The 16,477-nt window shown below is 36.3% G+C and overlaps 1 protein-coding gene across 6 annotated transcripts in view; it reads right to left on the reverse strand.

The window, feature by feature from the left end:
• Positions 1-16,477, reverse strand: part of LOC123846687 (protein FRA10AC1) — a 42,524-nt gene that overhangs the window by 9,308 nt on the left and 16,739 nt on the right. For 3 of the 6 annotated variants that reach the window (XM_064595037.1, XM_064595039.1, XM_064595036.1), the window contains 5 exons: positions 13,985-14,030; positions 11,845-11,958; positions 10,668-10,710; positions 6,705-6,823; positions 1,423-1,461 (listed from right to left, as the gene is read on the reverse strand). In XM_064595037.1, the coding sequence (XP_064451107.1) occupies positions 1,423-1,461; positions 6,705-6,823; positions 10,668-10,710; positions 11,845-11,958; positions 13,985-14,030 (361 nt within the window). Of the gene's footprint in view, positions 1-871; positions 1,164-1,422; positions 1,462-6,704; positions 6,824-10,667; positions 10,711-11,844; positions 11,959-13,984; positions 14,031-16,477 lie in introns of those variants that run through there. The other 3 variants (XM_064595040.1, XM_064595038.1, XM_054508309.2) reach the window with 2 other exon arrangements.

Consider the following 16,477-nt stretch of genomic DNA (forward strand, 5'->3'; position numbering starts at 1 on the left):
GGATTCACATGGGAAGAAACAAAGTATCAGTGCTTTAGGACACTTCAAATATGCTGAAAACAAAATTGGTATGAGCAAAATAATTTATAAGGAACATGCTATATCCCTAAACTAGACGAATGCCTCCAATGACACCTCCCTCTCTCCATTAAATCTTTAAACAGTAAATATCTTAAAACGTCTCTTTTTCTATTTCTCACAGTGCAAAATTTCTGATTACTGACTACTGAGAAATTCTTAAGAATTATATTAAAATGCTAATAATGTTTCTCTTTGAATGGTGGGATTTAGAGGAATTACTAATTTTTTTTCCCTGAGTTTGCCACAGTAAATATATATTACTTTAAATCAGAACAAAAATTAATGCTTAAGTTTATAAACTTCCAAGCCTAGAAGTCTCATAAAATAAGTCCAGATATTATAAAATGAATTAGAAAGGCTATTGAACTACACTTTATCATTAGCCCTAACCCTACTGCAAGGTCTTTAAGAAATTTGACATTGTATTACTATTGAGATGCAAGGCTACTGTTTGTTATCTCACAGGTGGATGCCCCTTTTATGAGCCCACAGGAGAGTCTGCTCTCAGAACTCTGACCGGAAAAAGATGAATACCCTGCATATGATCATATGGGTACAATTAATCATTCTACTGGTGGTTTCCCTCTTTGGTTTGGTTGCTTAGAAGAACAGTGACAAATGTGTGATCTACCTTTGTAATTATGCAGGACTTTTTAGTGAACATTTGTCTGTGTTAATTTTACCTCAAGCTTTACTTTGCTATTCTATCTTATTTTTCCATTATCCTGACTTTACTTTTTAAAATCTTATTTTATTGTATTTAGAAGTTATTTGAATGTTTTTTGGAATGTTGCAGGGGAAAAAATAGTAATAAAATCTGTGGCAAATATCCAATAAAATCAATCTGGTTTGATACAATCTGGTGAAAACCACAGTACTTATTAAAAAAACTAACCAGTAATAACCAGTTGCCAACATTTTATTGTTCGTATACAAACCACACATTTCATTTTATCAATCAAGATCAGCAAATAACAGAGATTACTCAGTATACAATATAAGCAACATTACTTAAATACTAACCCACTTCTCCAATTCTTTTTCCATTCCAACCTCATCCTTCTACTTTTCTTCCTCATATTCTATAAAGTGAAATTAAATTGTGTATCCATTGTATTTACTGAAGAAGAAATTTTACACTCTTCTATTTTAAAATAAGAAAGTTTAAAATGTTCAAAATTGGGGAAGAAATCGTACACTCTTGGTATTTTTTTCTATGATTTTTTTACATAGTACCAAACCAAAAAATAATATATCAGAGCAAGTCACAATTGATGGGAAATCCAAACTATGAATAACTTGAATCTACGTATTTTTATTAAAGAAATACTAGATACTTACTGTTTACAGAATTTTCTGATTTCTTTGAGGATGAATGCCCTGAAAACAGCATTGTTTTGTTAAAAATAATTTTGCAATGGTGCAACAGTTATAGCTGTAACTAGAATTCTTCCTAAGAGTCTAGTTTACTTTATAGTCTTACAGAAAAGCACCTCACTGTCTTCTAATCTTTCATGTTCCTCAGACTTCTCTCTCTAATTAAAATGTTAGGTTCTCTTAGGCAGAGGTATTTTATGCCTGGAATACATAGCACAACGTGCAGCTTAAAAAATATGAACACCTGTAAAAAAAATCTGTTGCTAAAAAAAAAAAAAACCTCATAGATTAGTTGCAATTTAACCATATTTTATCTATAGATGTTCAACATCTGAAAGCAGTTTGTAAATACTCATTTTTCACAATATTTTTTCATATACAGATGAGAATTCTTAGTAACTAAAATTCACACAAAATATTACTTCACAAAACAAAGTTTCAGTTCCACAAGTTATCCAGTCAGAGAAAAAGAAAAAAGTACTAAAAATCTACTAGCGTAATTTCAAAAAATCATCACTCTACAGAGTCTCCTATAATAAGACCACAAGGGAAATGATTTTGAAGGCTGATAAATCAAAAAAATTACAGATAACAGATGGAGAGTACCAATTCCTCCAACTTCCTTGGACTAGAGATCTCATAAACCAAAGCTGGTGCATACATGGCCCCTTTCAGGCCCAATGAAGAGGGTATCAGAGCCACAGGGTAAAGACTCCACAGGAAGCCAGGGCCTGGACTGCAGCTTAAGGTCATTGTTTCTTTTTTGTTTTGTTTTTAGCTTATTGTTTCTTCACTCCAATTTCCTACTCATCAGAAAGCAAATAAAAATATAGCTAAGCTGGTTACAAATTCTTCTCTGTCATATGAGGAACATAATACCCGTTTCCAAATGTCTATAGGTAAAAAAGAGGTTAGGTTTACTTTGGAGGCCTAAGGACATAACTGGAACCAAAGGGAAGAAATTGTAGATTTGGGCTAAATTAAAGAGACACCTGCTACCAATTACAACTAACTGAAATGTAAAAGAATATTCAGGATGGTAGTTAAGTTCCTCTTCCCTGGGGGTGCTGAAGCAAAAGCAGAACAAGTACCTGATATAGAGCAGTACATCTCAACTTTATGGTGCATATGAATCATCCCAGAACTTAAAATGCAATTGTAATTCAGGAGATTGGGGAAGGGTCTAAGATGGTGCATTTCTAACAAGTTCCCAAGTGATGACAATGCCAGACGACCATACTTTGAAAAGCAAAACCACAGAATATCTTTTTGATCATGATCCCAGAACTGATCTCTGATGTTCCCTTCAACGCTGAGAAACTGTTGTTTCACTGATTCACTCACTCACCTAACATTTATTGAACACCTACTATGTGGAGAAAGCACTGTGCTTAGACACTGGAGATAAAGAATTAAATAAGTCACACAGTCCCTTCCTTAACAAAAAATTAGCAAATTATTCCAAGGGTGATTGATTATGTATCTCTAAGTAAGTGCAGGGTGCTACTGGAATGTGTAACAGGGACCTAACCTTGCCTGGAGGAGTGGGCTGAAGGGTGTCAGCAAAGGCCTTCCCAAGGAAGTGAGCTTGGGGATGCAGTGGTAGTGGTGGGAGTGATAAGATCTTCAACTTTTGGCCAAGACACTCAGGTTACCTAAATACCTTGTTCTGCTCAGACCTGCCAAAGCAGACTGGTCCTCAAAGTCAAGCTATTGGTCTTTCTTACATTTTCTCTCTATCCATTCATTCAGCCATCTAGCTATCCAATTATCCATCCATCCACCCACTTACTTTTTGTATGGTTGTAAACTGACACTACAGGAGAAGGGGGATCATACAGGGAGAACAGAGAGAAAGAACAGATGTTAAGTAAGAGCCTTGGGCAACTCCAGCATCTAAGGGTAAGACTGAGGAAGACCTATAATCAAGAGGCAGAGGAGAGGCCACAAAGATAGGAAGGAAATCAAGAAAGTAGATTGTTTATAGTTTTGTCAACAGTTCAAATGCAGCTGAGATATTAAGCATTTATTAATTACTATTCAAGTTTGGGACAAATTAAGGTAGTCTGACTATAAAGTATCACATCAAAATCAAGCTAGTTCCAGATGATCCCAGATACAAAGATATTACAGAGTTCCACATGGTTTTCTTAAGTTTGCTAAAATGTCATTTGCTTTACACCATATAAGTTGAAAAGAAGAACTTTATCCTGTACTCTCTGCTATCAAAGGTGCTCTAAATAAAGAATAAATGACAGTTATCTCAATTCTACTCTGCTTTAGTTCTCTATCCCTGAAGTTGTCCTGAAACAATCTTCATTCAAAGTCTTTCATTTCCTCATTCTTTATTACTTATACCTTACATGTGCTAGTGGGGTGCTGGGGATACTAATTAGAAGTACTAATTTAAATTCATGGTGAGGGATGGAATCAAGAAAGGATCAGTGACATTTAAACTTAGACCCAGAGGATGAGTTAGGTTGGAACCTGGCAGTGGGGGGAGGGGGTTGGAAAGAGAGGAAGCAGCATCTACATAGTCCCTAAATGGAAAGAAGTTTGGCATTTTCTAGATACTGAAAGGCTGTAAGCGTGGAGTGTGAAAGCGAGGTGGAGTGTGGTGAGAAACAAGTGTTGTATGACAGATCATATAGAGCACCTGGGCTTTGTGCGAATTTTGGTAACATCCTAAGAACAACAGGCAATCACCGCTTTATTGAGAATGCCTTAAGGGGAGAGTAGGTGGGATGACAAGACAGTGGCAGAACTAGAAGGACAATATAGCAGTAGTCTAGATCAGAAAACATGGTGGTTTGAATTAGGGTGGAGAGAATTCAAGAAATATATACTCTGGGGGTAAAATTGACAGGATTTGGTGACAAATTAAACATAAATAATGAGAAATAAGACGTCGAGGATAATTTCCAGATATCTGACTAGGTTTTAGGTTGACAGAGGTGTCATCTACTGAAATATGGAACACTACAGGGAAAACATCTATAAGGAAGATCACATGCATATGTATGTATAATCTGAGGGTTCCAACCCCATACCCAATCCTGAGTATCCAGCTACTTAATTGTCTGCTTTGAAGGTACTAAACAAGATTTTACAAGGTAGGAATTATTCTTTAATTTGGAATATGTAATGATTCACATGGTATCATACTATAAGAATACAATATTATATAATACAATAACGAATACAAAACTCTCAAGTATGATACATTAAACATTTTTAAAACAAAAATTTTTCGGGCACCTGGGTGGCTCAGTCGGTTAAGCTTCTGCCTTCAGTTCAGGTCATGATCCCAGGGTCCTGGGATCAAGTCCCGCATTGGGCTCCCTGCTCAGTGGGGAGTCTGGTTCTCCCTCTACCCCTCCCTCCTGCTTGTGATCTCTCTGTCTCTCACTCTTTCTCAAATAAATAAAATCTTTAAAAAAATAAAAAAATAAAACAAAATAAAACAAAAATTTTTCAAACTCAAATGGAATTTTCACATTTATTAATTAACATATATTTTAGAGTTGGGAAATGATTTAGACACAAAAAGGCATTCTGCTTCAAATACCATTTCTCAATAAACAAGAACAGCATTTTCCTCTCACCATCTATCAGTTTCACCAAGTCGAAAACTTGGTGATACTATATGCTTGAATAGGGTTGATTCACTAGAAAAAAGTATATGTCAGAATGAAACCTAGCTAATAATCTTCATAGCTGGAGCAAGGGAGCCCTCTCCTGTCCAAATACTGTGTTAACATTTGGCTGAATCTAATGTAATCTACCATTAATTACATAATTTAAGATTGAAGTTATAGCCAATTTGACTCTATTATGGACTGAAAAAGAAACTAGCAGTAACCTTCATAATAGCTAACTATGCACCAAGCACCATGCAAACTGCTTATATCCTTTATCTCCTTTCAACTTCTGAACAATCCTATGAGCTAGGAAATGTGAGCATAAACATTTTACATGTGAAGAAATTACGGCTTAAGAGAGCTTAAGCACTACTGAAGAAGAAGTGACTGATGGATTTGAATTTAACAATTATTTACTAAGTGTATGTGCACAGCACCATGCTAGGTTCTGAGGACATACGTATATCAAACTCCATGATTTCAAACTCATAAGCTAGTGAGAAAATCACATAGGCCATGGTAATGAAATCCCAGTGTTATAATTTCCTACTGACTTATAGATTATGTACTGTTTTACAGTGTTCAAAATGCCTTTCACATTCTTATTTGGTTCTCCACAATAAGCTCAAACAGTACAGAAGCCAGATATTCACATCACCCCTACTTATATGAGGAATATAAAACTGAAGAAGTTCAGGGACTTGCTCAAGGTAATGAGTCTATAAGAGACAAAGTGAGGAAGGAGGAAGTTGTTTGCAATATTATTACTATCTACCCAAAATGAATTAAAACCAACCTTGTTCTTGAAACTCTTATAAGCCGCTGTAAATTTATATCTAAATTCCCCAACCAGGCGGCTCAGTTGGTTAAGTGTCTAACTCTTGATTTTGGCTCAGGTCATGATCTCAGGATCCTGAGATCAAGCCCTGCATCATGCTCTGTGCTGGGCTCCGGCTCCACGCTGGGCATGGAGCCTGCTTAAGATTCTCTCCCTCTCCCTCTGTTCCTCCCCCCTTCTCTTAAAAAAAAAATCTTTAAAATTCCCCAACCAGTTTCAGCTACTATGAGATTTATTTATTTTTTATTTGAGAGAGAGAACGAGTGAGGGGGGGGGGGCAGAGGGAGATGGAGAGAGAGAATCTTAAGCAGGCTCCATGCCCTGCACAAGCCTGACTTGGGGTTCAATCTCACGACCCCAAGATCATGACCTGAGCCAAAATCAAAAGTTGGACGCTTAACCAACTGAGCCACCCAGGCGCTCCCCCCCTTTCATCTAGTATAAAACAGAAATCTAAATGCATTCACCAATTAAATCCAACATTTGACACATATAGCAGATTACATTTCATGTTAAAAAATGTGACTAGGGGGGCGCCTGGGTGGCTCAGTCATTAAGCGTCTGCCTTCGGCTCAGGTCATGGTCCCAGGGTCCTGGGATGGAGCCCCGCATCAGGCTCCCTGCTCAGCGGGAAGCCTGCTTCTCCCTCTTTCACTCCCCCTGCTTGTGTTCCCTCTCTTGCTATGTCTCTCTCTGTCAAATAAGTAAATAAGATCTTTAAAAAAAAAAAAAAGTAAGTAGGTTATTATATTTTAATTCCCTTGTACCTTTTTCCTTTTTCTTAGAGGTCTCTTCTGCAGAAGATAATCTGGATTTTTTATGTGTTGACTCTTCATAATCTTTTTTGGTTTTATCCTTTCTTTTTTTTGACTTGACTTCTTTTCTCCTTTATGTTGAACAACATAAAATTAAAGTTAACTTTTTCAACTGACCTTTATGAAAAATAAGGAACCAATAAGCAAAAAAGTCAAATCAGTTAAAGTACCTTATTTTTACAATATAATTTACATAAGAAAGCCTTAAATGAGTCTGTAAATATTTTAGGTTAGTATATTAATTAAAGACAATTCTGTAAGATAATGAAGCCTAAAATTCTGAGACAAATTATTTTTTGTAAGTTCTATATAAAACTTTAGTAAATATAAATCATAGTTTTACTCATTTCCTCCTTTTTATTTTCTATCATTTAGCCATTTTTTTAAATTACAAAAACAAATGTCATTTCCCTCCATGTAATTCATAGCTACCTATACTTGAAAAAAATACATAAAATAAGAAGAAACACTGTAACAGCTCTAAACCACCACTAAGTAGAAAATTCTTCTGTTAAGAATAAAAGAATACAGTAAAAAGGCATAAAGGAATGAGGATGGACGGGCTCACTGTTAACTCAAATGTCTACTTTAGACCATTTGTCCTTTTACTGCTGTAGCTTTCTCTCTTCTAGGCCAGGTTTACAATGCTGCCAGTACCATGGTTGGCAAGTAATTAATTTTAACTGGTTAAGAAAGGAAATACTAGATAGGAAAAGGTGATAATGCTGAAATTAGGACCAGGAAAGAGAATGAAGAGACAACAAAGAGGTTCAGTTTCAAGAAACTTGCTCACAGACTTCCCAAATTAAGGTACTTATACCAAATGCTGTAAGATTATTTAAGGTAGTAACCACTTTCTGCCTCTCATAAGAATCATTTCAATTTTGAAATGAAGCTTGAAAGTCAAGGTCAAAAAAGACTCTCTGGTACCTTTCAGTATCACTGATGGAGAGGGGAAATAAAGGTTAGGCTATCCAAGTAATCTAAAAAACTCTGCTAGTTTCAAGAATTTAAAAATTATTAATTACTTTTTATTTTTAGTAACTAAAATACTTTATACTTTATCTAGCATGTTTATAACATAGCTGATTTTTAAAATTAATATACTGACAAACATATTTTATAAAGTTGCAGAATCTCACTGTTAATCACAATAATGGCAGGTCATAGATTTTGTCTGAACATCTTCAATGCCAGGGACCCCATTATGCTTAACTTCCCATATGCCAGGCACTATGTCAAGCACTTTACATGCACTTTCATTAATCCCCACGATAACCTTGGCATCCTCATTTTTAGAGGTGATAAAACTGAGTTCTACAGAGTTTAAGTACCTTGCCCAAAGAAGACAACTAGTAAATGGTGAAGCTGAGAGGAACACACAGGTGTCTGGTTTCAAAGCCCATGATCTTATTTATATATACTGCACATTGCAGGACACTGATATTCCTCCCCCACTCAACATGACAGACACATTCTAGCTCACTTGGCAGGAGCCTGATTTTAACATCTGAAATGAAAATAAAGGTATATAATTCCATGTAAGAATGACAAACTCCAAATAAAACACTGTTAAAATGAGGCATAAGTGATACTCCTATGTGGAAAACCCAGAAGACTCCACCCCCAAATTGCTAGAACTCAAACAGGAATTCAGCAACGTGGCAGGATATAAAATCAATGCACAGAAATCAGTTGCATTTCTATACACCAATGAGACAGAAGAAAGAGAAATTAAGGAGTCGATCCTATTTACAATTGCACCCAAAACCATAAGATACCTAGGAATAAACCTAACCAAAGAGGCAAAGGATCTGTACTCAGAAAACTATAGAATACTCATGAAAGAAATTGAGGAAGGCACAAAGAAATGGAAAAACGTCCCATGCTCATGGATTAGAAGAACAAATATTGTGAAAATGTCTATGCTACCTAGAGCAATCTACACATTCAAAGCAATCCCATTAAAATACCATCAACTTTTTTCACAGAACTGGAACAAATAATCCTAAAATTTGTATGGAACCAGAAAAGACCCTGAATAGCCAAAGGAATGTTGAAAAAGAAAACCAAAGCTGGTGGCATCACAATTCTGGACTTCAAGCTCTATTACAAAGCTGTAATCATCAAGACAGTATGGTACTGGCAACAGACACATAGATCAATGGAACAGAACAGAGAACCCAGAAATGGACCCTCAACTCTATCTATGGTCAATTAATCTTCAACAAAGCAGGAAAGAATATCCAATGGAAAAATGACACTCTCTTCAACAAATGGTGTTGGGAAAATTGGATAGCCACATGCAGAAGCATGAAACTGGACCATTTCCTTACACCATACACAAAACTAGACACAAAATGGATGCAAGACCTCAATGTGAGACAGGAATCCATCAAAATCCTTGAGGAGAACACAGGCAGCAATCTCTTCGATCTCAGCCACAGCAACTTCTTGCTACACATGTTTCCAAAGGCAAGGGAAACAAAGGCAAAATGAACTCTTGGGACTTCATCAAGATAAAAAGCTTTTGCACAGCAAAGGAAACAGTCAACAAAACCAAAAGACAACTGACAGAATGGGAGAAGGTATTTGCAAATAACATATCCGATAAAGGGCTAGTATCCAAAATCTATAAAGAACTTAACAAACTCAAAAGCCAAAGAACAAATAATCTAATCAAGAAACGGGCAGAAGACATGAACAGACCTTTCTGCAAAGAAGACATCCAAATGGCCAATAGACACATGAAAAAGTGCTCAACATCACCTGGCATCAGGGAAATACAAAAATAAACCACAATAAGATAGCACCTCACACCAGCAAGAATGGCTAAAATTAACAAGTCAGGAAACGACAGATGTTGGCGAGGATGCAGAGAAAGGGGAACCCTCCTACACTGTTGGTGGGAATGCAAGTTGGTGCAGCCACTCTGGAAAACAGTATGGAGGTTCCTCAAAAAGTTGAAAGTAGAGCTACCCTTACGACCCAGCAACTGCACTACTGGTATTTACCCCAAGGATACAAATGTAGGGATCCGAAAGGGCACCTGCACCCCAATGTTTATAGCAGCCATGTCCACAATAGCCAAACTATGGAAAGAGCCCAGATGTCCATTGACAGATGAATGGATAAAGAAGATGTGGTGTGTATATATATATATATATATATACACACACACACACACACAATGGAATATTATGCAGCCATCAAAAAATGAAATCTTGCCATTTGCAACAATGTGGATGGAACTAGAGGGTATTATGCTAAGCGAGTAAGTCAATCAGAGAAAGACAATTATCTTATGATCTTACTCATATGTGGAATTTAAGAAACAAGGCAGAGGATCATAGGGGAAGAAAGGAAAAAATGAAACAAGACAAAACCAGCAAGGGAGACAAATCTTAGGAAACAAACTGAGGGTTGCTGGAGAGGAGGGGCCTAGAGGGATGGGGTAACTGGGTGATGACATTGGGGAGGGTATGTGTTGTAATGAGCACTGGGTATTATATAAGACTGATGAATCACAGACCTGTACCCCTGAAACAAATAGTATATGTTAATTAACTGAATTTAAATTTAAAAAAAAGAAATGAGACATAAGAATCATTTTATGAAGATCTGCTTTACAATACAGTTTCCAAGAATATTATGGCTTCTGAACATTGACTCCAAACTAAAAATTCTAGCATCTATCTACCACCCTGCACAGGCCGTCACATTTAAAACTGCTTGGCTAGGGGGCGCCTGGGTGGCTCAGTTGTTAAGTGTCTGCCTTCGGCTCAGGTCATGATCCCAGGGTCCTGAGATCGAGGCCCGCATCAGGCTCCCTGCTCAGCAGACATTCAGTGCAGGTAAGTGACTATGTCCAAGACTACTAAACATTAACAACAGCATTTTAAAAGATAATATTACCTGTGATGAAAATTTAATTTAAAGGAACATTCTTGGCATAACCCTAAAAAAAAAAAAAAAGTGACACCACTTAAAAGGCTGAATTTGAATTAACTGTACTGCTACTCTACCTTAATATCATACATTTTTATTATTCCTTATATCCCTTTTTCAGATTATCTGAAGAAAAAAAAAATCTGATTCTCTCCACCTCAAAAAATGCATATGCATAATAAAAAGGGTAACAGAATGCTTGAGGAATTAAAAATATTCTACCATTACTTTAGAAAAAAGTGCTGTCAACTTATTCTTTCATATACAGCATTAATGTGTGTCTCACATCAAAGATATCTAGTAACAACAGTGTGGGTATAGTCACTTCCTCTGAAGTGCTTTCAGAGTTTTCAAATAGAAAAGAGCTTTTCAAAAAGTTTCACAGCTGTGGCCTCTTCTTTTGCCTTAATCTCAGTTCACACCAATTGACTTTTCCTCATGAGCACTTCTAGGAGGAACTTCTGCATTGGTGTGCATTAAGGAGCACATGAGGAAATTCTTGACTCCTATAGGGAGTAGGCAGAAAACTCTGAAGCACATTTATTTAGGACCCAGAGAAGGTTGCTAACATGATGGACCGAAGAAGCTGACACAGTAAGACTAGCTTAATTTATGGAAAAAAAAAAAAAAAGAAAGAAACAACAGATTCTAAAACATGCATATTAACAGAAGCTGCTGCACTCTGGGGTATAACCTTAATAAGCTTTTAAGACTGATATCAAGAACAATTATGCCATCCTAAAACTTTTTTCTTTATTGACACAAAGAGAGTATATTTATTGTCCACACCACAACAATATGGCTACCAGGTAACATGAGATTTTACGTTGCCTTTTCTGATACTCTGCATCTCATTCTGCATTGGTGACATTCCCATGTTAGCGGGAAGAGGTCTTCACTTTACATATTATAGGTTTACGTTTGGCATTAGAACTGTTTCACCTAAATGTAACCGTAATTCTGAGAATATAAAAATTGTAGGCTAAAAAGTCATTTGTCACTTTGGGAAACTCTCAGAAAAAAGAGCACTTCCAGAAAGATACATTAAATTTTTTAAATTAAATTTTACTCTGTATATTTTTAAATCTAAATTACTAGATAAACTTTGAAGAAATCGATTATATCCCACCTAAAGTCAACTTACTTAATTTAACAAGTGCATTTCTCTTTTCACCATGCTCAATATAACCAAAATTAACTTCCCAACTCTTCAAGTCTTCTTTTTTATCACAACATTTATTTCCACAGAAAAACTGGCCTGCAATAAAGAAAGGAATATTAGCTATGATAGTTGGTGACAATGTTTATCTGTACAATCTGGAGTTACTACTAAAATTTACTCTTAACACACATAAATTCTTAGTTCTAGGTAGTCAGCATTAAAAAATAACTGAGCATAATATCTATAGTATGCTCAACAAATGCATATACAAGTATTAAATCAAAGAGCCGAAGAAAAGGTTATTAAAAAAATCAGTCACAGAATTCTTGCCCAATAGATACACCATATAGATCAGGGTTTCAGCGACTCCCTGGTTAGGAAATCTTATACTTTGGAAAATGGAAGTACTAAAAATACATACTCAATAATACCCAAAAAGAATAAATATATTTCCATAGTACATGTACTTACACCTGGGTGAATCCTTTTAATATTTAATAATAATTTTTAAATTGATTAAAATTCTTATTTTAAGTATTAACATTATGGTTTCTATTTTAAGTACCAGCATAAAATGGCACTTAAAGCACATTTTAAAATAGTAGCACTCTGAAATGAAGTAGAGTAAGTAATTAAACCCAATGCTCTAAACTTTAGTTACCTGACACTAAAATCAACACATTATCATGTCCACTGTATATTAAAACATTCTGCAAAAAAGGACTAACACTGATGATCTATGAGAAAAAATAAAAGAAACTACTCAACAACTATTTACTTTCACAGAAGATGAACCTTGTATTTGTACAAAAAAGAATTTTTATTTCAATAATTTGCACCAACAGAAACAAATCTAAACTTTTCATAAAAAAGAAATCATCAAAATGAATTTTGAAAATTATCAGTCCAAACAGCCTATAACTTTTCTAAACTGGCATTTTTTTTACTCATTCCAAATGAATAGTTCATGAAATCTGTGCATGTTCAGTAATGGCTCTATTTTTAAAACAGCAACAAAATTATGATTCTAAATCAGAGCAATAGCTTTCTCTTACCAACTAATCCTTTCTTCAGTTATAGTAACTTAAAGAATGCTGATCAATTTTTTTAAAGGCAGCATTACTTACCATCACCTGAAAATTCTATTTAATAAAAGTATGAAATTTTAAAACTGTGAGACATTTCAAAATTTCTCATTGTTTAGATAAAAACACAAACTAAAATGTAATACTAAGAAAAGTTAAAACTAGCTTTAAATTTATTCTTTTTCCTTCTCCTTTAGAGTATCTTCAGGGCTGATCCTTCATCTAAAAAAGAAAAAATTCCTAATCCTTAATTTTATTTTACTGCAAATCCAGTTTTATACTTTACACAGACATCCAATTTATGGAAGATGTAAATGATCCACAATGATGGCCTCAATGTTTAATCATTTTAAAGTGCCTTTATTTTCAGTTTAAAGGTTCTTTAAGTTATTAGTTTAAAATTATTTCCTAAATGCTCTTTTGTAGTTTTCAGAAGCATTAACACTTTAAAATGCAATTATCAATAAAGAGCTTTTATATCATAAGACAGTACAAAGATATTAATTTTTCAGAGATTTATGAGTAGATTACAACAATGCATATAAAAAGCATTTATTGATTGCCTACCAAATGTTTGATCTTTTGCCATAAGACTAAATATTTGGGCTCAATCTCAATGACATCCCAAAGTAAGAACTAGCCTGTCCAAAAATTCTATTAGGTTCAAAGTGATATTTAATCTCTATATTCAAAATGTGATTAGACTGGAATACAGTAATACCAACTCATTATTCCAAAAGTTGATAAAAAGAAAAACTCAAGCATTCATCCTTCATTAGTTTGCTTTAACTCTTTAAACATTTTCTACTTAATCTCCATTGAATGCTCTAAAAGCAAAAATATAAAGGTAAAAATCACTAAAGCATTACATTTTGACTTTTGATAGTAAAATATCATGAATACATTGTCTCTAATTTTACTTTTATAGATAACCATTTATTGTATAATGAGGAATAATCTTACCCAATGACTTCAATTCAATAATATAACAAAATAACCTTATCCTATTAAAAAGTAAAATTTCAAAAAAGAATTACCTTTTCCTGAAATTACTTCTTTTTCTATTCGCCACCTAAATCCAAACTGATGAGAAAAAAATTACATTTATGCCAGTGTAAATTTAAACACTATTTAAACTGTATATACATCTAAACATAGAGCCAACAATTGACATGACATTTACCAATCTAAAAAGTAAACCTAATTCACCAGAAAGGGAAGATCGCAGCAGAGTAGGAGGACCCTAGGCTTGACTTGTCCCATGAATACAACTAGGTAACTATCAAGGTATCCTAAATACCCCAGAAATCCATCTGTAGACTGGCAGAACAAACTTCACAACTAAAGGTTAGAGAAGAGGCCACATCAAAGTAAGTAGAAAGTGTGGAGATGTGGCTTTGGAGAGAAATAGGTTGTGGCTGGTGGGGAGGGAACTATGGTCAGGGAGAAGGGCGAGAGACAGACTAGCACACGGGGGAGTGCTCGGGGCAAATGAATCCACATAGCAATTGGCTTGGAAAACAAGAGAGGCAAAATTTTCTGAGTTCTTGCAACTCCAAAAGCCTGGAGTTTTAAAGGTCAGCATGCTTGGCTCTGGGACAACTTGGAGGACACTGGGGCTGCTCTTGGACAAAAGGCAGGTCAAACACCCCATGGATATACAGCATAGAAACAGTGATCTGAAGAGTGCCTGGGGCACACAGTGCAGAGGTCAGTTGCTCATCTCTGAGCATGTCCCAGAAAGGCAGTGTTCACAGAAAGACCCCTGTGGGGATAAAGAAACCGGCCAGCACCATTTCCCTTCCCTGCCCCTCAGCATAAACACAGGGCCACCTGTGGAAACCAGCGCAGTGCTGACACTCACTACCTAACCTGCTTACACCAAGCCCTGTCCGTCCCCATGCTCCAGAGAATCCCTGCTTCCCAGGCACACTTGCCTCGGTCCCAGCACAGTGGGCCCCCTTCCCCAGACGACTAGCCCAAACCCCTTCCACACCATGTCTCCCTACCCGGGAGTCTTGCAAGGCCTTGGTTCTGGTAGTGTCAGTGACAGGTCTCATTTCACAAGCAGACCAGAGCACACCTAGTTAAAACACACCACATTCAGGCCAGAGACCAAACACTGCCTATGACAGGCAAAGAGAACCTTTGCAGACGACTGGCCTGAAGGATAAAGCGGCCAGGACACAAAAGCAGAGTGCATGTAGTACACACATAGGAGACACTCCCAGAAGCACCAAGCCCTGGAGAATAGGGGACACTACACTGCAGGGCACTACAGGACCTCTTCTTCATAAAGCCAGTACCCTCAAGAACAGGAGACAAAGCTGACTTTCCTAACACACAAACAAGCACAGAGACTTAGACAAAATGAGAAGACAAAGGAATTTGTCCTAAATGAAAGAACAGGACAAGGTCATGGCTGGAGATCTAAGCAAAACAGATATAAGTAACATGCCTGATGGAGAATTTAAAGCAATGATCATAAGGAAAGTCACTGGACTTGAGAAAAGAGTGGAAGGCATCAGTGAAACCATTAACACAGAGATAAGGAATAACATAGCAGAGATAAAGGGCTCAATAAATGAAACGAGAAATATTCTCCACAGAATAAACAACAGGCAAGAAGAAGCAGAGGAACAAATTAATGACGTAGAGGACAGAGTAGCGGAAGGTAATCAAGATGAACAAAAGAGAGAAAAAAAATTATGCAAAGTGATAATAGACTTAGGGAACTCAGTGACTCCATCAAATGTAGTAACATTTGTATTATAGTAGAGTCCTAGAAGAAGAGAAAAGGGGGCAGAGAATTTATTAGAAGAAATAATACTTCCCTAATCTGAAAAATTCCCTAATCTGGGAAAAGAAACAGTTACCCACATCCAGGAGGCAAAGAGAATCCCCAACAAAATCAACAAAAGCAAACCCACACCGAGACATATTATAATTAAAATGACAGACTGATAAAGAAAAAATATTAAAAGCAGCAAGACAAGACAGTTACACACAAAGGAAACCCCATAAGGCTATCAGCAGATTTTTCAGCAGAAACTTTCCAAGCCAGAAAGGAATGGCATGATCTATTCAAAGTATTGAATAGGAAAAACCTGCAGCCAAAAATACTCTATCCAGCAAGGCTACCATTCAGAATAGAAGGAGAGATAAAGAGTTTCCCAGGCAAACAAAAACTAAAGGAGTTCATGACCACTCAATCAGCCCTGCAAGGAATATTAAAGGGGACTCTTTGAGGGATGCCTGGAGGCTCAGTCAGTTGAGCGTCTGCCTTCCGCTCAGGTCATGATCCTGGGGTTCTGGGATAGAGTCCCAAATCGGACTCCTTGCTCAGCAGGGAGCCTGCTTCTCCCTCTGCCTGCCATTCCCCTGCTTGTGCACTCTCTCTCTCTCTCTGATAAATAAATAAATAAAATCTGGAAAAAAAAAAAGAGTTTAAAAAAAATAAAATAAAATAAAGGGGACTTGAGGCGCCTGGGTGGCTCAGTTGTTAAGCATCTACCTTCGGCTCAGGTCAT

This window comes from Mirounga angustirostris, unplaced genomic scaffold (assembly GCF_029215605.1).
Source record: "Mirounga angustirostris isolate CCGP_5_RB_7025 unplaced genomic scaffold, mMirAng1.0.hap1 SCAF_6, whole genome shotgun sequence".
NCBI lineage: Eukaryota > Metazoa > Chordata > Mammalia > Carnivora > Phocidae > Mirounga > Mirounga angustirostris.